Below are 21,379 nucleotides of genomic sequence, written 5' to 3' on the forward strand. Positions count from 1 at the left end.
TTTTTATGTTGTATTGTTAATACATGTATTGTATTGTGATGTAACTTTGTTGTTGTTTTGTTGTGTTGTAGTGTAGTGACTGGAAAGCACTTTAGCGCAACTCCTGTTGTTTTTAAATGTGCTATACAAATAAAAGTGACTTGACTTGACTAACCTGCATGTTTTTTGGATTGTGGGAGGAAACTGGAGTACCCCAAAGGAACACATCTACGTGGACACAGGGGCAACATGTAAACGCCACAAAAAAACGTCCTCGGCCAGGATTCAAACATTCTTGCTGTGATTCACCTACTCACAACACCACATTGCTGAGGAAATTGAGTTTCGTAAATATTCCTCCACATTTTAACGTGCAGCGCTTTAGTATTCTTAACACAGTTCTGACACAATAGCAGCTTTTCGCCTGCAATAGGTAGCCAAAATAAAGAACTACAAATTACAGTGTCACGATATTGTATGCGGACTACAATTACCAGACAACAATCCCAACGCTAACACTTGCCATTGTTCGGATTAAATTTTGTTCTTTATTAACTATTTTATAGTTTCTGCCATACCTAGCCTATAACTACAAATAAATATGAGAAACAGCAGCATACCCTGACATCCTTGCACCGCACAGAAAGGTTTAGGTTACATAAAAAGAGGGGCTAGTTGGTTAGAACTGCTTCCAAATTTCCTGTTTCGCATTTCCTGGGACGACCACTGGCTGACGTTTACGAACAAACACATCTGTTTTTTTTTTTCAACCATTCATTGATGTAACCTTAGCCTGCCTAGTGTAGATAACACACGTTAGCTGCTAGATCGGGCAGGGAGGACGCTAAGGTTAACAGAAAATAAAGGTGACATTTGACATGGGGATGCATCAAGACGTTGCACAAAGGATGTAATTTTCTAGATAGCTGTCTAGCTACTGGAGGCTTTATGGAGAGGTTTCCAATTATAAAATAATCTGTCCACGCTGGAAATAGGATTTTAAAGCAAATCATTGGCAGGTTGGCTAGGTATGAAGCTATTAACTGACCATCTTATGCGATCTAAAAAAATGTAAAAAAAAAAAACAAAAAAAAAAACCAACTAAATCAGCATCTAACATCCAACTCGCACAGTAATATTCAGCGAACTAGTTAACGTTAGCTGTCGAGCTAACAGCAAACTCGGCTGTCAGTTTCTGCAAGTATACCTAACGGGCACGATGAAAAACAAATGAATGCATGTTTCGAACGTGAATGTTGACAAAGCTTGTATTACGAGCTACCATTAACGGCTTGTAGCCGCAGCCGCCGTTGTTAGGATAACTAGCAGTTAAGAAGAATGTTAAATGATGTATTTCGTCTCGAATGCTTTTACTTCGCATGCTAGGTAGCTAGCTGTATTGGCTTGCTGGTTAGCTGTCTCTTGGATTTGGAACTATGAAAGCGCTGCTTAGCAAGCTAGTTAAACGAATCTGAGTGATGACACATAATGAACCCATAGAGTCGGGCAGCTGGCTTGATAACTACCTGCGGAAAGCGATTTCATTTTTACACTATTAAATACCTGATACCATTAAATTGTCACTTATTTTGTTTGAGGGCGACAGCGTCTGCTCTTGCTTAGCCTCAGCCTGCAAGCTGTCCGGGTCGGGCCGCTTTGTATGACGTGCGAATACCGCGGTGGTGGTCCAAAGCCCGTTTTCCTGGAATGATTGTTTTATCATTTTATTGACATTTCAAAAGTTAACCCCCTCCTCCTCGCTTTTATGGACACATGGAGACAATGAAGAAGTTTTTCGATTCACGCCGGGAGCTGGTGAGCTCTGGGCCTGGTTCTGGAGGCGGTGGAGGCGGCGGGTTCAGTTCAGCTGGAAACAGTTTCATTGGGAAGGCGTTCACTATTGGTCGGCATCAAGTCACCGTGGAGGAAACGCTGGCTGAAGGTGAGAGCAAGTGTCCCAGTTTTAAATTTTTAAAAATATATTTTTAAAATTATTACTGGCTGTGGAGCCATTTGAGCGTAGCACGGACCGTTTTGTTTTGCTTTGCTTAATATTAGTGACAATACAACACAGGGCCCTGGAGGTTGCTGTTTTGGCAATAATTTGTGTGCATACTAAAATTTAAAATGGCTAGATACAGTGCATCTCATCGTTGACGTTTGAGAACTGCCAAGCTATAGAACAGTGGTTCCCAGCCTCGGTCCTGGGGGACTCCCTCTGATTTTATTAGAACCAGAGTTGCAATCCAAGAATTTCAAACTTAATTTTTGTTAATTACCTGTTTTTCATATTTAGAGGAATTTACCCTCTTAAGACATATTATGTCTTGTATTTATATATGAAATAGCTATGCATGGCATGAAGTATAAAAATCCTGTATTCGCATTGTGCTTACTGTGCTATATTGCAAATTATGTGAACCGATAGACTCCTAATTAGGTTGTTTAACACGTGTTGCGGTTTATTTCTAAATTTTTTCCTTAACCTTCAGAATGCAGGTTCAGCTCGTTATCATTTGCTTTGTCTTTGAATTCTTTATTATCTACCAAATTGTTACTTTTAGTGGGCATGTTCACACACAAAGAGCCTGTTGATTCACCTTAGTCATTCATTTGATTAGTTAAGTAACTTTGTTACATCGTTTTATGTAATTGTTTGCAGTATAGCACAATAAGCACAACATGAACATCAGGGGGCTGTTGCTCTGACATTAGTTTAGCTGCGGTTTAGAGTTCAGAACGAGTTTAAACCAGTGTTGCTGTAACAGGTCACGTGGTCTGGTAAACCCGGTTGCTGTGTCCTCAGATTTTGCGGTTTAATGCCAGTGAGCACCAGCGTTTAGCCTCAATCTCGTTGCTCTCTTGCTGAAATCACTTAGCTCACCTTTTCTCCCATCCGATATACATGTTGGACAACATACTCATTCTGGGACCCACCTCATACACTCCCGCGACCCATTTTTGCACCTGTCCCATAGTATAAGAACCACTGGTATAGAGGACTGTGCAGGCTGAGTGTTAACAGGTAAACAATTATGGCTACGTTATGGCTGACTTGAGTCCAAGTCACCATGCTGTCATATTTAAGCCGGTGTTAACTGTTATGACTACTTCCTAGGTCATCATACTGCTGCACAGCAGTGGGCAGTCCAGTCATTTTGCAATCAGACGACAGAAATAGTATGTGTGTTAAATAACTTTATAAATAGTACTTGGTCCAGGACTCTAGACTGTGTTTTTATTATTATTGAAATCCCATTTGTCAGAAGTGATTTCATGGAGGTGTATCTGGCTTTTTCCGTATGATCAGTCAGTCCTTTAGGATGTTTATTTCGATGGCTGGTATGTATACACCCCCTGAGAACTTAGTATTTGCAGGGTTTCCCCACAAATACTACACTGACCACAGACTCTCATAAAGAGACACCCAGTGTACTGATCAGTGTGCTGCAGTGAATCTGGGTTTGCAGAATGTACAGGCCTCTCTTGTCTTGTCTTTTTTACTTGCTGTAAATGGCATTCAGGATTTTGCCGAGCGAGGAGAGAGTAATTCACTGTCCCCCTTGCCTTTGCAAAGTGATGACGTTTTGGCTGCCAGCCGTTGTTGGGCTTCAGAAGCCACCTGCTCCGGTCCTCACAGTGGGCTTAGAATCTCCTGCTCTGGTCCTCAGTGGGCTTAGAATCTCCTGCTCTGATCCTCACAGTGGCCTTAGAATCTCCTGCTCTGGTCCTCACAGTGGGCTCAGAATCTCCTGCTCTGGTCCTCAGTGGGCTTAGAATCTCCTGCTCTGGTCCTCACAGTGACCTTAGAACCTCCTGCTCTGGTCCTCACAGTGGGCTTAGAATCTCCTGCTCTGGTCCTCAGTGGGCTTAGAATCTCCTGCTCTGGTCCTCGCAGTGGGCTTAGAATCTCCTGCTCAGGTCCTCAGTGGGCTTAGAATCTCCTGCTCTGGTCCTCAGTGGGCTTAGAATCTCCTGCTCTGGTCCTCAGTGGCCTTAGAATCTCCTGCTCTGGTCCTCACAGTGGGCTCAGAATCTCCTGCTCTGGTCCTCAGTGGGCTTAGAATCTCCTGCTCTGGTCCTCACAGTGACCTTAGAACCTCCTGCTCTGGTCCTCACAGTGGGCTTAGAATCTCCTGCTCTGGTCCTCAGTGGGCTTAGAATCTCCTGCTCTGGTCCTCAGTGGGCTTAGAATCTCCTGCTCTGGTCCTCAGTGGGCTTAGAATCTCCTGCTCTGGTCCTCGCAGTGGGCTTAGAATCTCCTGCTCTGGTCCTCAGTGGGCTTAGAATCTCCTGCTCTGGTCCTCAGTGGGCTTAGAATCTCCTGCCCTGGTCCTCAGTGGGCTTAGAATCTCCTGCTCTGGTCTTCACAGTGGGCTTAGAATCTCCTGCTCTGGTCCTCTGTGAGCTTAGAATAGGCTTCTTCAGAGCATGGGAAGAAAGAGAGGGAGGGGAACAGACACCCTACCCCACTTGCCACTTTCTTGTCACATCCTATGTGGAGTAGGAAGCGCAAAGGGAGAAGGCACTTCAGTGGTGCTTTATTTTGTGCATGTGTGTGCGTGTGCATGTGCGTGTGTGATGTGTGTGCGTGTACGTGTGCATGTGTGATGCGTGTGTGTGATGTGTGTGCGTGCATGTGTGTGTGATGTGTGCGTGTGTGTATGTGTGTGCGTACGTGTGTGTGTGTGTGAGAGAGAGTGTGTGTGTGTGTGCACGTGCGTGTGTGCGTGCGTGTGTGTGTGTGTGCACGCAGGCGTACCAGCTGTCATGTGAAGAGCGAATTTGCTGTCCTGAGAGTCCAGGGCTTATCTCCTCAATACGCTGGCGTCAGTGATGCTGCAGCTTAATTTAGAAAAAGCAAATCTGTGTGTGCAAAGGCTCCTGCTCTGGACAGCACGGATTGACAGCGGATCAGTGTGTTGTGGGTGCTGCTTCATTCGTTTGATAATTTTTGTGATTATTGTGGGGAGATGTTGGTTGCATAGACCCTTTTTTCTCCCCGGTGCCCACTCCTGATGGTGATGATGATGATAAAAATAAGAAGAAGTAGAAGAATGAGAATAATATTAATTATAATTATAATACATGTAATTGTCATGTAATTAATACAAATAATTTATCAATGACAAAACTTGAACTGTTTGCACTTTTCATGCTAACAGCTCAAGTTTTTTATAGAACAGCTGAAGTGTTGTTATTAATAAATTAGGATTAAATACCCAACATTTCACAATTTACACACCATTATGAGCATTGTACTAGGCTGTTTGTTTGTTTATATACAGTCTATTGAACAAGCAAAACTTAACCAAACAATTTAGGAATTTAACAATCCTGCCTGGATGGATACTTTCTGTTCCATGAAGATGAAATGTCCAGTGAAGAAAGAGAACGTCTGCTCAGCCTGCGCATATATCCATCATTAATGCACAACAATGGCATGGCCTTTCTTACAAATCTGAACTGGCCGATATCCTCTGGAGGGGAAGAAAGTGTCAGCCTTTAGATGGTTAGTTGCAGCTTGCATATCTTTACTGTCTCCTTGGTTATTTTGTCTCCAATGGCACAGAAGCCTTTATATTTCCAAATGGCACTAAGGTAAATTTTCAATTTTCCCAATCAACTCTGTTGTCCCTTCACAATGGGACATATTCTTCCATGGCGTGCACACTGATGGAGTTGTAATATTCCACTGCCGTACATGAGTGGAGCTGAGTGGAGCCATAAAATGCCCCAGGATGGGGAGAGCAGCTGAAAGCTGCATGGGACTGTCTTTTGAGGCCCCGAATGGCTTATCCTCCTGGAAGAGAGCTATTAACACATCAGTTGGAGGAATTAGATGACAGCTCTTGGAGCTGTGGCCATACCAAGTGGAGGGTCAAGAAGAACTTCAATTGGGGGCCATAAACTGCTTCTGTGCAATCCATGGACAATGGCCCAAGCTCTCCTGGGTCAGACAAAACTACTACCATGGACTGAAAGAATGCATCATATGTGTTTGCATGCGGATATCTAAGGATGATATGATAAATGTCGGGGACTGTGAATAATATCATACATAGACAAGCACACTGAACGGGTATGAGATGGTATATGGGGTTATGATCACAACTATGTAAAGCATAGTATTTATACTTAGGTATGTCTACATAAGTGTCTGGGTCACAGATGGGTCACCACCATGGACTCCCATAGAGAAGAATTTGGAGAATTGATAGGTAAAATCATAGGATCACGTGCCATCGTACAAAGTATCTTATTACGGTCACTGGATTTTGATACTTCTCCTATGTCTACAGAGGAGGGGAAGTGCAGTTTCTCTCTTCCTGGAGGAGTGGGGGGGGGGGGGGGTTCTTGGTGGGGCAGATGTTACCGGCCTATTCGTGTCCAGACCTTATTTGGGCAAACCAAGGCAGCTGTGGGGTGTGGAAGGCTTTCTCAGGATTGGATTTAAGGGAAGTCCAAAGAAATATTCGGGGAGTATCTGCTTAACAGTTCTCCTGGTACCATAGTCTTTGCTGTACAGAATAGTAGGGCATTCATCAATACTCACTTTGTGTTCCTTTTCTTTGTCCTAGTTTGTTAGTTTGTATGTCTATTCTTTTCATAGCGGTCTTTTGTCTTGCTTTGTAAAATAAAGTGTTCACCTGTTCCATCATTAGTTATTGCCAACGATCATACTGTGTCATAATAAACAGTTTTTTCAGAGCAGCCAATGCACGTATACGCGAACCCGTATTCACATACATCTTCACTTTACAGGATTTGAAGTTAATGGAGTCAGATAAACATGTTTTCCTCCCTGCGACTAAATCTAATTCCTTACAGGTATGCAATGATATTGTGCACAGTAGAGTGAACCGGTGTTTCACTTAAAAGTTGTTACTATATTATGTATTTTAGCACGGTTGAAATGCTATGGTCTCCGCTGTTCTGACCTCTATGGGAAGGTCATTCCACCATCGTGGAGCCAGAACAGACAGGAGACGTATTCAGGAAGCGCAGGTGCGAAGAGGGGGAGGTGCCAGGCGTCCTGAGGTAGCGGAACGGAGGGGTCTGGCTGGCATGTAGGGTTTGAAGATCTTATGGAGGTATGCTGGGGCTGATCCCTTGACTGCTTGGTATGCTAGGACCAATGTTTTGAATTTGATGCAAGCCATAACAGGCAGCCAGTGGAGGGTAGTGAGCAGGGGGGTGACGTGGGAGTGACTGGGGAGGTTGAAAACCAGACGAGCTGCAGCATTCTGGATGAGTTGCAAGGGTCTGATGGCAGATGCCGGTAGGCCAGCCAGAAGAAAGTTGCAGTAGTCCAGGCAGGACATTGCCATTGCTTGGACCAGGAGCTGGGTTGAGTAGGTGGTGAGAAAGGGATCCTCCGGATGTTGTACAGGAAGAATCTGCACGCCCGGCTTACCGCTGTGATTTTCTTGGAGAGGGACAGTCTGTTGTCCACCACTACTCCGAGATTTTTGGCACAGGGTGATGATGTCATTAAGGTGTCCCCTAGGGAAATGGAAAAATCAAGGAGGGGAGAGGTTAGAGCAGGAATGAAGATTAGCTCCGTTTTACCTGAGTTGAGCTTCAGGTGGTGATTGTCCATCCAGCTCTGCATGTCCCTCAGGCAAGCGGAGATGCGGGCAGGGACCTGTGTGTGCGATAGGGAGAAGGAGAGAAAGAGTTGCGTGTTGCCAGCATAGCAGTGATAAAATAAACCATGGGCAGAGATTACAGGGCCAAGGGATCTAGTGTATATGGAGAAGAGAGAACTGAGCCCTGGGGAACTCCTGTGGCAAGGGGAGTGGCAAGGGGATCAGCAATCCAAGATTACGAAAGTCCAATCAATAACTAATGAAATAATGACCATTCTCTCTCTCTTTCCCTCTGCCCCTCTCTCTCTCTCTCTCTCTCCCCCTCTCCCCCACCCTACCTCTCCCTCGCTGCTTCTCTCTCTCCCCCTCTCTTTCTCTCTCCCTCTCTCTCTTTCCCTCTCCCCCTCTCTCCCTCTCTCTCTCCCTCCCTCTCTCTCTCCTCTTCCTCTCTCTCTCTTCTCTCTCTCTTCCTCTTCCTCTTCCTCTTCCTCTCCCTCTCTCTCTCTCTCTCAGGTGGCTTTGCCATAGTGTTTGTTGTGAGAACGTCTCAGGGTGTTCGCTGTGCTCTGAAGAGGATGTACGTCAACAATGAGCACGACCTGCAGGTCTGCAAGCGCGAGATCCAGATCATGGTGAGATCCTATGGCCAGAGCTCTGGGAACTTCAGGCTGGCTGCGCTCTGTGATATTTTAATTTTGAAAAATGCACCAAAGACCGGTCTTGCAACTTTCAGCTAAGAAATTAGTTTGGTAATTCCTGTCCATCACAACCTAATTTACTCGTTTCCATACCACTGCTATTCGCAAAATGTTTGGCCGTCGAGAGCTTCACATACAGTAGCATAAATCAAAATTCATACTGAATTTCTTTGAGTGTCATCACAGCCAAAGTGTGTGTGCTGAAATAACAGTTGTTTGCAACAGTGTTGTACAGAAGCGAACCTTGAAGTGAATGGGCTGCAGCAGCAGAACACCATGCTCGATTCCACTCCTGTCAGCTAAGCACTGGAAGATGAGGCTGCAGTGGGCATATGTTCACCAAAACTGAACACTTGAAGATTGGAAAAATGTCATCTGGTTTTTGACTTCTGATCTCAGGCTGGTTCCACAAAAATGACACGTGTCTTGATTTTCCTGCCACGGCCTGCACAGTCCCTAGATCTCAATCCAATAGAGCACCTTTGGGATGAGGTGGAACAGGAGGTTTGCTGTATGAATATGTGGCTGAAAGATCTGCAGGAACTGTGTGATGCTATTGAGTCCGCGTGCTCCAAAATCCCTCAGGGAGGTTTCCAGTGCCTTTTTGAATTCATGGTGCAAACAATTCAGGCTGTTCTTGAGGCAAAAGGGGTCCAATCTGTGCTAGATAGATGTACCTAATATGTGCACGCGCGTGTGTGTGTGTGTGCATGTGTGTGTGAGTGTGAGTGCGTGCGTGCGTAAGTGTGTGCGAGTGTGTGTGTGTGCAAGAGAGCTAGATTTTGAAAAGATTTCCCACCCCTTTCTCTCAGCTTTCCCTCCAAAGCCCCTCTCTCCACACACATGTACGCGCACACACACACTCACACACTCGCACTCACATGCACACGCACGCACGCACACACACACTCGCACTCACACACACATGCACTCACACATATGCACGCTCTGTCCAACAGTCCTGGAGAGAGAAGACATATGTAACCCCTTCTCTCATAATCAGTCGGTAGTCGCTATGACCAGTTTCTTAAAAATAAAAGTGTACGCAAAAAATGTTAATTTTTGACTGTTTTAATTTTTGGGTTTAATCTTATTTTAGTAGAACAATTTCTTGTTTTTCATAATCTGTTTTAACATCACAGGCATTTTAGCAGATGCTCTTATCCAGAGCGACTTACACAGATTTTACTTAATTTCTTCATGCCAAATACTGAGTACAAATATAGTTTTGAAGCTTTTAAACATAGGATTACAGCACCAGAGTTTCGCATACTTAACTATGTCAAATACAAAGTAAAAATATAGCTCAGAAAAGGAAGCACCAGAGTTTTGCGTGGTTTGGAAGTCTAGCCTCTGCTTTGCTCCTGTCTGTGTAGCTCCAGCTTTCATGCTTTGGGAGTGCTCAGCAGGACTGGCAGGCAGGTAGGGCAGCCTCCTTGCAGCGAGCTGATTGTTAAGATTCAAGTGAAATTTGAAGTGGCAGTCTGATTTTCTTCTTACACCTTTTAATGTATTGAAGGACGTGACGGAAATCTAACCAACTATGAACCTAAGTGTTTTATAACAAATTTGCATACTGCACCTTTAAAATTGTTTTGCTCAGTTATGGAGTAACAGGTGAAGTCTGCAAGGTTTTAATGCTTAAAGTATGGAAACCTGGTCAGTGTAATTTAAAAAAGGTGAACAAAGAATGCCATTAAAATTATTTTAAAATGGTGAAATTTGAATGAATCTTCGTTTGTTGAGTCGTACTGAGGTGTAAAAAAAAAAAAACCTATCATGCACAGTGAATCCCTGGGAACATATTTGATAAACATTGCAGTGCATTAGGGTGATTTAAAATGTCCAAATAAATTTGCTGGACAAAGTTTGGGGCTTTCTAAAATCAAATAAACCATTCCGTGTGCTTACCAGGCTACAGATGAAGCTACTCTTCTGCCAGCTGATTCCTCGCCCATGCTGCTGGAGTATCTCGCTTCATTAACTGACAATCAGTGGCACGGGTGGGCACTGGGCCCGGGACCTAGCCTGGCACGGGTGGGCACTGGGCCCGGGTCCTAGCCTGGCACGGGTGGGCACTGTGCCCGGGTCCTAGCCTGGCACGGGTGGGCACTGTGCTTGGGTCCTAGCCTGGCGCGGCTGGGCACTGTGCCCGGGCCCTAGCCTGGCACGGGTGGACACTGTGCCCGGGTCCCTAGCCTAGCACAGGTGGGCACTGGGCCCGGGTCCTAGCCTGGCGCGGCTGGGCACTGTGCCCGGGTCCTAGCCTGGCGCGGCTGGGCACTGGGCCCGGGTCCTAGCCTGGCGCGGCTGGGCACTGTGCCCGGGTCCTAGCCTGGCGCGGCTGGGCACTGGGCCCGGGTCCTAGCCTGGCGCGGCTGGGTACTGGCCGGTCCTAGCCTGGCGCGGCTGGGCACTGTGCCCGGGTCCTAGCCTGGCGCGGCTGGGCACTGGGCCCGGGTCCTAGCCTGGCGCGGCTGGGTACTGTGCCTGGGTCCTGCTGGCGCCTGACGCACTGTCCGGGTCCTAGCCTGGCACGGGTGGGCACTGTGCTTGGGTCCTAGCCTGGCGCGGCTGGGCACTGTGCCCGGGCCCTAGCCTGGCACGGGTGGACACTGTGCCTGGGTCCTAGCCTGGCTGGCAGTCTGTTCCGCTGCAGTATCCAGAGAAGGAAGAGCTGGGGAGTGGTTAGTGCGTGCGTTCTGCACAAAACCCCAAAAAAAGCAGAACCGCCCCTCTGGGATACTGAACCGCCCCTCTGGGATACTGAACTGCCCCTCTGGGATACTGAACTGCCCCTCTGGGAGACTGAACTGCCCCTCTGGGATACTGAACCGCCCCTCTGGGATACTGAACCGCCTCTCTGGGATACTGAACTGCCCCTCTGGGAGACTGAACTGCCCCTCTGGGAGACTGAACCGCCCCTCTGGGAGACTGAACTGCCCCTCTGGGATACTGAACTGCCCATCTGGGAGACTGAACTGCCCCTCTGGGGCCCTGAACTGCTCCTCTGGGAGACTGAGGGCCTGCTGTAGCTCATCCACTTCCTGTTCGCTGCTCGCAGGAGTGGAAATGCTGCTGTAGCTCATCCACTTTCAAGTTGGATGCATTGTGCGTTCAGAGATGCCCTTCTGCACAGCACTGTTTCAAAAAGCTGTTATTTGACCAATTGTGGCCTATGTGTGTGATCTAATGCGGTGTGTGTGTGTGTGTGATTCGGTGTGTGTGTTTGTGTGATATAATGCGGTGTGTGTGTGTGTGGTGGTGTGTGTGATATAATGCAGTGTGTGTGTGTGTGATGCGGTGTGTGTGATATAATGCGGTGTGTGTGTGTGTGTGTGTGATATAATGCGGTGTGTGTGTGTGATATAATGTGTGTGTGTGTGTGGTATATAATGCGGTCTGTATGTGTGTGGTATATAATGTAATATGTGTGTGTGTTTGTGGTATATAATGGGATGTGTGTGTGTGTGTGTGTGTGGTATATAATGTGGTGTATGAGTGTGGTATATGATGCGGTGTGTGTGTGTGGTACAGTACTGTGCAAAGGTCTTAGGCACCTGTAAAAAAAAAAAAAAAAAAAAAATGCTATACAGCTAAGATGCTTTCAAAAATAATTAAATGAAAGGTTATAAATATTGAAAAAATAATATAAAGAGTAGTAAATAGTTAAAAACTAAATAAAATAAATGTTTGGTGTGACCACCATTCGCCTTTAAAACTACATCAATTCTCTTAGGTACACTGTCCTGCAGTTTTATAAGAAAATCGAAGGTAGGACGGAGTGTAGCACAGTGGGTAAGGAACTGGACTTGTAACCGAAAGGTCGCAGGTTTGATTCCCGGGTAGGACACTGCCGTTGTACCCTTGAGCAAGGTACTTAACCTGCATTGCTTCAGTATATATCCAGCTGTATAAATGGATACAATGTAAAATGCAATGTAAAAGTTGTGTAAGTCGCTCTGGATAAGAGCGTCTGCTAAATGCCTGTAATGTAGTGTAATGTGAAATCGGCGGGTAGGTTGTTCCAAGCATTTTGGAGAACTTGCCACAGTTTCGTTTGATTCTGGCTCTCCAGGTAATCCCAGAGACCCTTGATCAAGTTTTTATCTGAAAAGTAGTCTATTACTTAAAATATTACTTTAACAAAATACAAAAATGTATCTGTAAAATTTCATTTTTGGGAAAATTCATGTTTGGAAATCTCAGATTTGCTCCTACTGACACACTAATGCAGAAAACAAAAATATATAATATATATACTATATATTATATTTAAAAATCTAGGGTGCCTAAGACTTTTGCACAGTACTGTATATAACGCGGTGTGTGTGTGTGTGTGTGATATAATGTGTATGTGTGATATAATTCGGTGTGTGTGTGTGTGTTGTATTATGTGGTGTGTGTGTGTGTGTGTGTGGTATAACACGGTGATTGTGTGGTATGTAATGTGGTGTGTGTGTAGTATATAATGCAGTGTGTGTGTGTGTGTGATATAATACGGTGTGTGTGATATAATGCGGTGTGTGTGTGCGTGCGTGTGTGTCTGATATAATGCAGTATGTTCGTGGTGTGTTTGCGTGCATATGTGTGTGTGATGCAGTGTGTTTGTGTGATATGTGTGTGTGTGTGATATAATGCGGTGTATGTGTGCGTGCGTATGTGTGTGTCTGATATAATGCAGTGTGTTTGTGGTGTGTTTGCGTCCGTATGTGTGTGTGATGCGGTGTGAGTGTGATATAATGCGGTCTGTGGGTGTGATATAATGTGGTGTGTTAAAGTGTGTGCTAAATAATGCAGTGTGTGTGTGTATGGTATTTAATGTGGTGTGTTAGAGTGTGTGTGATATAATGCAGTGTGTGTGTATGGTATTTAATGTGGTGTGTGTATGTAATATAATGCGGTGTGTTAGAGTGTGTGTGATATAATACAGTGTGTGTGTATGGTATTTAATGTGGTGTGTTAGAGTGTGTGTGATATAATACAGTGTGTGTGTGTGGTATTTAATCCGGTGTGTTAGAGTGTGTGTGGTAAATAATGTTGTGTGTGTGTGTAATATAATGCGGTATGTTAGAGTGTGTGTGGTAAATAATGTGGCGTGTGTGTATGGTATTTAATGTGGTGTATGTATGGTATTTAATGTGTGTGTATGGTATTTAATGTGGTGTGTGTATGGTATTTAATGCGGTGTGTTAGAGTGTGTGAGGTAAATAATGTGGTGTGTGTGTATGGTATTTAATGTGGTGTATGTATGGTATTTAATGCGGTGTGTGTATGGTATTTAATGTGGTGTGTGTATGGTATTTAATGCGGTGTGTTAGAGTGTGTATGGTAAATAATGTGTGTGTGTGTATGGTATTTAATGTGGCGTGTGTATGGTTATAATGGCGTGGGGGTGTTGGAGAACCAGAAGCGACTAATATAGGGGAACAAAAAGCTAACGTTACCGGAAGCGTTAGCCACAAAGTCCCGAAGGACAAAGGAAAGGGAACACCAGAAACTAAAACACAAAACAAATAAGATCCTTGGGAGAGCAACTCCTGCACACAAAGGATCATAAACAACAACAAAAAACACGGAGTAAAAAGCCACTCCGAAGGACCACCTTGTCCAGCCGTAAAACTGGCTCGCGAAACCAAAAGCGACCCGTGAAAACCAGGGCGAAAAAGAAGAGGACCAGTGGTACAGAGGCGAAGCTCTGGTACCAAACCCAAAACTGGTCTTAAAAGAAAATAGACAACTGAGTAGCAAAACTTACTCAGCGAAAAGAAAAACCTGAGACACAGCTCAGAAAAACACAAACAAAATACATTACCAGGGACAACGTCCCAATACCCACCGGCTCACACGAGCTCAAAAGAAAAGTATAAATACTCTTAAGGCGTCAGAATGCGCTCACTGCGCTAAGAGACTGAATCGCCTTAAAAGAGGACACAGAACCAACCACAAACACAATTCTGTAAACCGTCCAACGAGCACCTATACCAATACCGTACCGGCTTTGTGATAACGCGGTTTTACACAGAAGCGCTGATGGCTATTCTGTCAGTGCTTATAAAGGCACCTCCCCAGGTGAAAATAATTGGGAATCAGACACCTGGAACAAATTAAGAAATTCTCAAAGGCCGGGTGCCTTCTAGTGGCAGCACAAGGCCACTACACCCCAGAACCATGACAATGGTATTTAATGTGGTGTGTTAGAGTGTGTGTGATATAATGCAGTGTGTGTGTATGGTATTTAATGTGGTGTGTGTATGGTATTTAATGCGGTGTGTTAGAGTGTGTGAGGTAAATAATGTGGCGTGTGTGTATGGTATTTAATGTGGTGTGTGTTATGCTGCGTTTGTGCAGAGGGACCTGGCGGGCCACAGGAACATTGTGGGATTCCTGGACTCCAGCGTCATGCAAGTGGGAGGGGGGGACGTGTGGGAGGTGCTCATCCTCATGGACTTCTGTCGCGGTGAGTGTGTCTGTCTCTCTGCTTTTATGTCCATTTGTCCAGGCAGTTAGGCACCGTGGTTGTGTAAATGTGTTTACATTGTTATTTTCAATGCTCTCACAAGTTCGTTGTTTTTTCTTCTTGGTCTTGGTGTCTTTGTGGTTACTAGTGAAGGTGATTACTTTGTAAGGGTGTTTATCTGGGTGTGGGTATGGTGATGATTGATTGTGAGTGTTTATAGGCCAGTTCACACCATATTCATGGTGCGTTAAGCTGCAACTGGCGACACTGCAACGTTCTTGAGCTTCACCTCTGATTAGACAGTAAAAAATATCAAATATAGCTGCAAGCAGCGATACACGGGGTCCAAACACACCCAGCCAATATTATGCCACTCAGCCAATCAGTGGCAAAATAACACAGTGACAAAAGGGATGTACCAGTGCACCATTGGTCTCACTCATGCGGTTTGGCCAAAACATTGGACGAAGGAATCTGGCTAATAACATTTCCAAAATGGCTGCAATACAAGAAGGAAACGACAGATAAGGTGCAGATATACACTCCTGGGCAAAAAAATGGGCCAAGCACAAAATGGCAAAATATTAAGCTTTTAATGGTCTTAACAACAGATCATTGGTCAGAAAATTAGCAAGAATTAAACAAATGCACTCCTGAGACCTCCTGTGCCACCATTTGCTTGTTTACTTTTGCTGCAGTGAACTGTCTGGGGAAAAGCTAGAAACAGGGAAATTCACTAATAGAGGGTATGCATTGACGTCACTTTCCCACCGGAACACGCCCCCTCAGTCGGGACTGAGTGGCAAAACATGCTGCGACATGGCTGTCTTTAGTATAGGAAACAGCAAAACCGGGAGAAAAACAAACAATTATCTGCTTAAATTAAAGGCAGTTGGGCTCGACAGTGATCCTTACAACTTAGCAAAGAACCAGTGGTCCGTTTGTCTGCTTAAATTAAAGGCAGTTGGACTCTACAGTGATCCTTACAACTTACCAAAGAACCAGTGGTCCGTGGACATTCAACAAGAAATCCAACATAGCCTACCTGACACAAAATGACAACCGCAAATCCACGTTTCGGTGCCTGGATTCCAGTTGTTTCTGCGAATTGCGACTGAAACAGTCTTTTAAAAGAAATGTTGCGCTCTATAGTGTTCACCATGCGACTCACTTGGAACAGTACCAAGTAGAGTAGAGTGCCAAAGTAGCTACTGGATTTAATCAATTTCTGACAAACCATATCCATTTTTATTGCCTTACTGCAGCCATTTTTAAGGCAGTTTGGAGTATCAGCTTTCGCTATTGTAACTTTTTAGAAACACTGTCTACTGAACAAAATCATGCAAGTTCTATGTTTGTATGTCAAATGGTCTAGGAGGAGATGTCTTTTAAAGATTTTTCAACAAATTTGAAATGGCGGAACATGATCTGTACATGAGGCGAGCCATCTTAGGAGGCAAGATTCAAGTCTCTAACTCAATATTTGAAATTCAGTAGACAGTTATAGCACCACAAAGTGGCCAGTCAGTGCCAAAATCCGTCATTGGCCATAGGGACGAACCCTCTACTAATGTGCCAAAGTTTCATTGATCTCAGCCATGTGGTTCGGCAAAAACTGGGGACAGAGAGTAATGGTGAATAGCATTTTCAAAATGGTGAAAATCCAAGATGGTAACAACAAATAAAGTACAGATATATGTTCCAGATGAGCGAATTGATCAACACAGCAAGTTTTAAACATCTGAAAGTATATTTAATGAATTTATGAAATAAAAACATATTGTGTTATATAGCGTCACCATCTGACTGAATTGGGCCAATACTGGCCGCGGGTTGTGAGTCCCAATATAACTGCCCAATTTCATCATTTTTTGTCAAACCGTTTGGGAGTTATTAACATTTCTGTGATTAGCCCCTGCTATATTTTTATTGGCTTACTTCAGTCGGGTTTTTTGGAGTATCAGCTTTCTTTATGATACCTTTTTGAGGACCATACAAATTGATGCAGGTTTCATGTAGATACATCAGACATTCTAGGCGGAACGTTCTTCCTCCATTCTTTTCTATGAATAGGTGCTCCTTTTTCCCATGTGACCATAATACCCTCATAGTTAGGGGATTGGTATTTTCTTAGCAGGTTATAAAACCTCCCCTCTGTAAACTGCCAACTTGCTCGCCACATCACATGAATGCAAGTAGCAGGGGCAGTGTTTTTTTTCTTTCTTTTTTTTCTATCCTTTCTATTGTCATAATACAACTCCTCAATACAACTCAAATACAAGTTGAATGAACTTCCAGAAATCTTCCCTTGGTATGTTGTATTTAGACTCAAGTGGTTCAAAAGACAGCAAATGTTGCCCTCAAACAAGAAATCTTTTAACATTATTCCTGCTCTCAACTCATTTCCCACATAACAGATTTTTTGTGAATTTTCAATGTGTTATTGTACCATATGGTTGACCCTCTGGTAGAATAGGGGTCTATGCTGTGTGTGTTCCTTATCTCCATTGCTACCCAGAAAGTTTAGTTCAGTTCAGTTCAGTTCAGGTTAGTTTAGGTTAGTTTAGTTCACTAAACTAAACTGAACTAAACTAAACCAAACTGTAGTTTAGTTTAGATAGCTGGCTGATGGAGAATGCATAATGGCACCAGTCTATTCTTGGACAAACCCGACCACGCTTTTTAACTGACGTGTGATTTCTTTTTATTTAAAAAGGGTTTCTTGCCTGTCCACAGGAAGCCATTCCTAGCTCTGTTAAATCTAGCAAGAAAGGCAGGAGGAAACTGCAGAGGCAGCATGTAAGTTATGTAGTTAGTTTGAGGAACTGCAATCATCTTTAAAGTGTTTGCCTTTCCTACCAATGAAAGACCCAACTTTTGGGTAAACACACAGCCGTCTCTGGACTATAATCAGTGCATAAAAGTGTTACGTGCTGTGCTGTCATATAACTCAATAAACAGGAATGTGCTATGCTACAGCGAACAAAGAAAGAAAAAAGAACATATAAAAGAGAACTGAAATGGCCAAAACATGATGCATCAAACCACCCAAGCGGTACTGATCTGCTGCTGTTCTCACCTCCTTAAACAACAACCAGCCATAATAGATCCGTCAGACTTACGTGTGTGACTGCTGAACACCCTCCACCCCCTGTCTGGGTTGTACGTGCTACCCTAATAGTATGGCATATCAGAACGTTTACATTAGTGAAGTCCAATGCCATGCCTGTTTTGTGTCATTCACAGGATTACATCAAATGGCCAAAAATGAAATAAATTGGTACAGCACCTCGAAATAACCCTAGGCGAATAATGCAGTCAACTAAGAATACTGATTGGGTGAGAGCCTTGCAAGCCTTTAAAGCCAATAATCAAACCCACCCCCCGTGGTGCTCGGCAACTAGTAGTAGCATTATAGGCCAGTAGTGCAATACTGCATTGTTAGCCTGTCACAGATATTTTATACAAAATTACTTTTAAGCTATTTTTGCCATCCGTAACACTAAAAATGAAATGATATGAAAAGTGTTGTGTTGAGATTGTAGTACCACATGCTTTCATTTAGTCTTCCCTTCAGAATGCTCACTTCCGTATAAAATAGTGCTACTGTGCTTCCTTTGATTTGATTTGGTTTGATTTATTTGCAGTCATCATATAAAAATGACGAAATAGAACAAATACAATACAAAGTGGACTGTTGTAAAAAGTGAGATGTTAAAATGAGAAACAATTTGTAAAATATTGAGTGCAAGGATTACCCATTAAGCCAGCTCATTTTCAATGGGGTCCGAGACTGGACTATTAAAATAACTAAATATACAACAAATATACAAATCTGGATCTCTACATTTAAAAATGTCTACAGTAAAAAGACACGCATGCGCGCGCGCACACACACACAGAGCATCAACAACAACAGTCAACAATGATCGCTGGGCAAGGAGAAAGCGCTTTAAACGATATTTAAATACATTCAGAGAACTGGCCGTTTTGATGGGGTCAGGAAGAGCATTCCAATCTCGGATTCCAGTAAAATAGAATGTGGTTGATGCGATGGCCTGTTAATAGTGTATCTGAGAATAATTTAAATAATATCTCCCTGCCCCTTCGCATTCACAAGAAGAATATTGTACATGTAAATAAATGAAAACCTGTCAGTACTGAGCTACAAAAACCATGTGAAAAATATGACCGCCAGATAATGTTTCATCGGTTCATTTTAATGTCAATAAATGAAGCCTAACTGATATAATTTATTGAGTAGATCGTGGTGATCTTGTGTTACAGTATCACTCATATTGGTATAAGCTGATACTGTACCAGCTAAACCATAGCATTTATAGAATAAAATTTAAAGTCCCTGTGTAGCCTCCCTTTTCTTACATTTAAATTGTTCCTTTAGTTACTAAATTATAATGTATATGTATTTTTTCTACTTATTATCCTTTGAAAAGATAAAAAACCTGCTTTGATGTAAAACCTGAATTTCTTAATATAGCAGACTCAAGACTGGCTGGGCGTGTCAGTTCTGTCCTAATTATTTATGCATTCACTTTTGATTGACAGCCCAGGCCGCTCACTCCCGTCGCCGCCATATTGGTCCAGGCAAGACTGGCCTGAAAACAAATGGAAGTAAACGGGGAAGCTGCAGTTTTTCTGGATAAAAAGCACTATAACTTTTACATTTCTCAACCGATTTCAATGAGTCATTTTTATATTCAAGGGTTTATGGTCTACGTGGAGTACAAAAAGGTTTTATCTCTTAGAAACTCGAAACTCGATAGTTAGCTTTAATTGCTGCTAGACGCTCAAGAGAGGAGTGTGTATCAACGTTAGGTTTACATGAACTGAATTACTTACGTGGTGGAAAATAATTCATTGTCATAAGGAATTTCCACAGTTAATTTTAATTTGGCAAGCTGGCCACAGAAGCAGAAGAATCACAGAAGAATCTTGTCTAAAGTTGGTGCAATGCTTCTGTGGCATCTTGTCTAAAGTAGGTACAGTGCTTCTGCCACTCAACACTGCCTTCCCTTCCCAGCTCTGGCACTGAATCAGAGGAATTTGACGAGGATATCCCGGGTGTATCTTGCCTTTTCGTTTGGTTTCAGTCCACATCTGTGCGGTCTTTGGATCTTAAAGCCTTAGCCACTGTTCAAGCCTAATCCCTTTGTCAGTAATGTGCATACAACGGCGTTCATGTCCCATATCTCTGAGTCTTCCAAGATTCCAACTATGCAAACGTTATTACAACGGCCTGCATCTTCCAGATACCTGTATGTCACCCTGTTCTGGAGGAGTGCCACTGTTTTTACCAGTTGAGTCCCTGTTTGTTCCCTGGATGCACTAGTCTTCCCGTGGGGAGATGCGGGGAGATGCGGGTCTCTGCCAAAGCCCTTTTTCATTGCTCTGATATGAATTGTGATTCTCTGTCACTTGGCCTTGGTGCTGGCTGGTTCTGTGGCTGGTTCTGTGTCTGTGTCAGTGCGGGAGTATTTGCGGATGTGCTGAGGTGTTATGGGTCACACCCTGCAGGCGGACAGGTGGTGAACCTGATGAACCAGCGTTTGCAGAGCGGCTTCTCCGAGCCCGAAGTTCTCAGCATCTTCTGCGACACCTGTGAAGCTGTGGCACGGCTGCACCAGTGCAGGCCTCCGATCATACACCGTGACCTGAAGGTACGCCCCCTAAACCCCCCCAGAAGTCTGACGGTACGCCCCCAGAACCCTCCCCAGTGGTCTGAAGGTACGCCCCCAGAACGCTCCCCAGTAGTCTGAAGGTACGCCCCCAGAACGCTCCCCAGTAGTCTGAAGGTACACCCCCAGAACCCCCCCAGAGGTCTGAAGGTACACCCCCAGAACCCCCCAGTGGTCTGAAGGTACGCCCCCAAAACCCCCCAGTGGTTGAAGGTACGCCAACCCCAGTGGTCTGAAGGTACGCCCCAGAACCCCCCAGTGGTCTGAAGGTACACCCCCAAAACCCCCCAGTGGTCTGAAGGTACACCCCCAGAACCCCCCCAGTGGTCTGAAGGTACGCCCCCAGAACCCCCCCAGTGGTCTGAAGGTATGCCCCAAACCCCCAGTGGTCTGAAGGTACGCCCAAACCCCCAGTGGTCTGAAGGTACACCCCCAAAACCCCCCAGTGGTCTGAAGGTACACCCCCAGAACCCCCCCAGTGGTCTGAAGGTACGCCCCCAGAACCCCCCAGTGGTCTGAAGGTATGCCCCAGAACCCCCCAGTGGTCTGAAGGTACCCCCAGAACCCCCCAGTGGTCTGAAGGTATGCCCCAGAACCCCCCAGTGGTCTGAAGGTACGCCCCCAAAACCCCCCCAGTGGTCTCGCAGTCACTTTGTGCATTTGTGGGTGTGTCTGTGTGTGACTGTGTGTATGTGTGTCTGTGCGTGCGCGCGTGTGTGACTGTGTGTGTATGTGTGTCTGTGTGTGCGTGTCTGTGCATGTGTATGAGCATGTATGTGTGTGATTGTGTGTGCATGTGTGTATGTGGCTGTGTGTGCGTGTATGTGTGTGTGTGCGCATGTGCGACTGTCATTACATTCATTTAGCAGACGCTTTTATCCAAAGCGACGTACAACAAGTGCATTTTCATGATCGTAATGTTACTTCCTCTGTCAACAAAAAACGTTCTGCCCT

At 44.5% G+C, this 21,379-nt stretch overlaps 1 protein-coding gene across 8 annotated transcripts in view; it reads left to right on the plus strand.

The window, feature by feature from the left end:
• Positions 1-697: 697 nt before the first annotated feature.
• LOC135239546 (AP2-associated protein kinase 1-like) overlaps positions 698-21,379 on the plus strand; it is a 55,049-nt gene continuing 34,367 nt past the window's right edge. For 3 of the 8 annotated variants that reach the window (XR_010325405.1, XM_064308268.1, XM_064308269.1), the window contains exons 1-4: positions 705-1,921; positions 8,085-8,203; positions 14,621-14,729; positions 20,265-20,407. Coding sequence is in view for 7 of the 8 variants with exons in the window: in XM_064308268.1 (XP_064164338.1) it covers positions 1,753-1,921; positions 8,085-8,203; positions 14,621-14,729; positions 20,265-20,407 (540 nt within the window). In the remaining variant the exon portion in view is untranslated. Of the gene's footprint in view, positions 1,922-8,084; positions 8,204-14,620; positions 14,730-20,264; positions 20,408-21,379 lie in introns of all 8 variants that reach the window. The other 5 variants (XM_064308262.1, XM_064308266.1, XM_064308263.1 and 2 more) reach the window with 4 other exon arrangements.

This window comes from Anguilla rostrata, chromosome 14 (genome assembly GCF_018555375.3).
Source record: "Anguilla rostrata isolate EN2019 chromosome 14, ASM1855537v3, whole genome shotgun sequence".
Classification (NCBI taxonomy): Eukaryota; Metazoa; Chordata; class Actinopteri; order Anguilliformes; family Anguillidae; genus Anguilla; species Anguilla rostrata.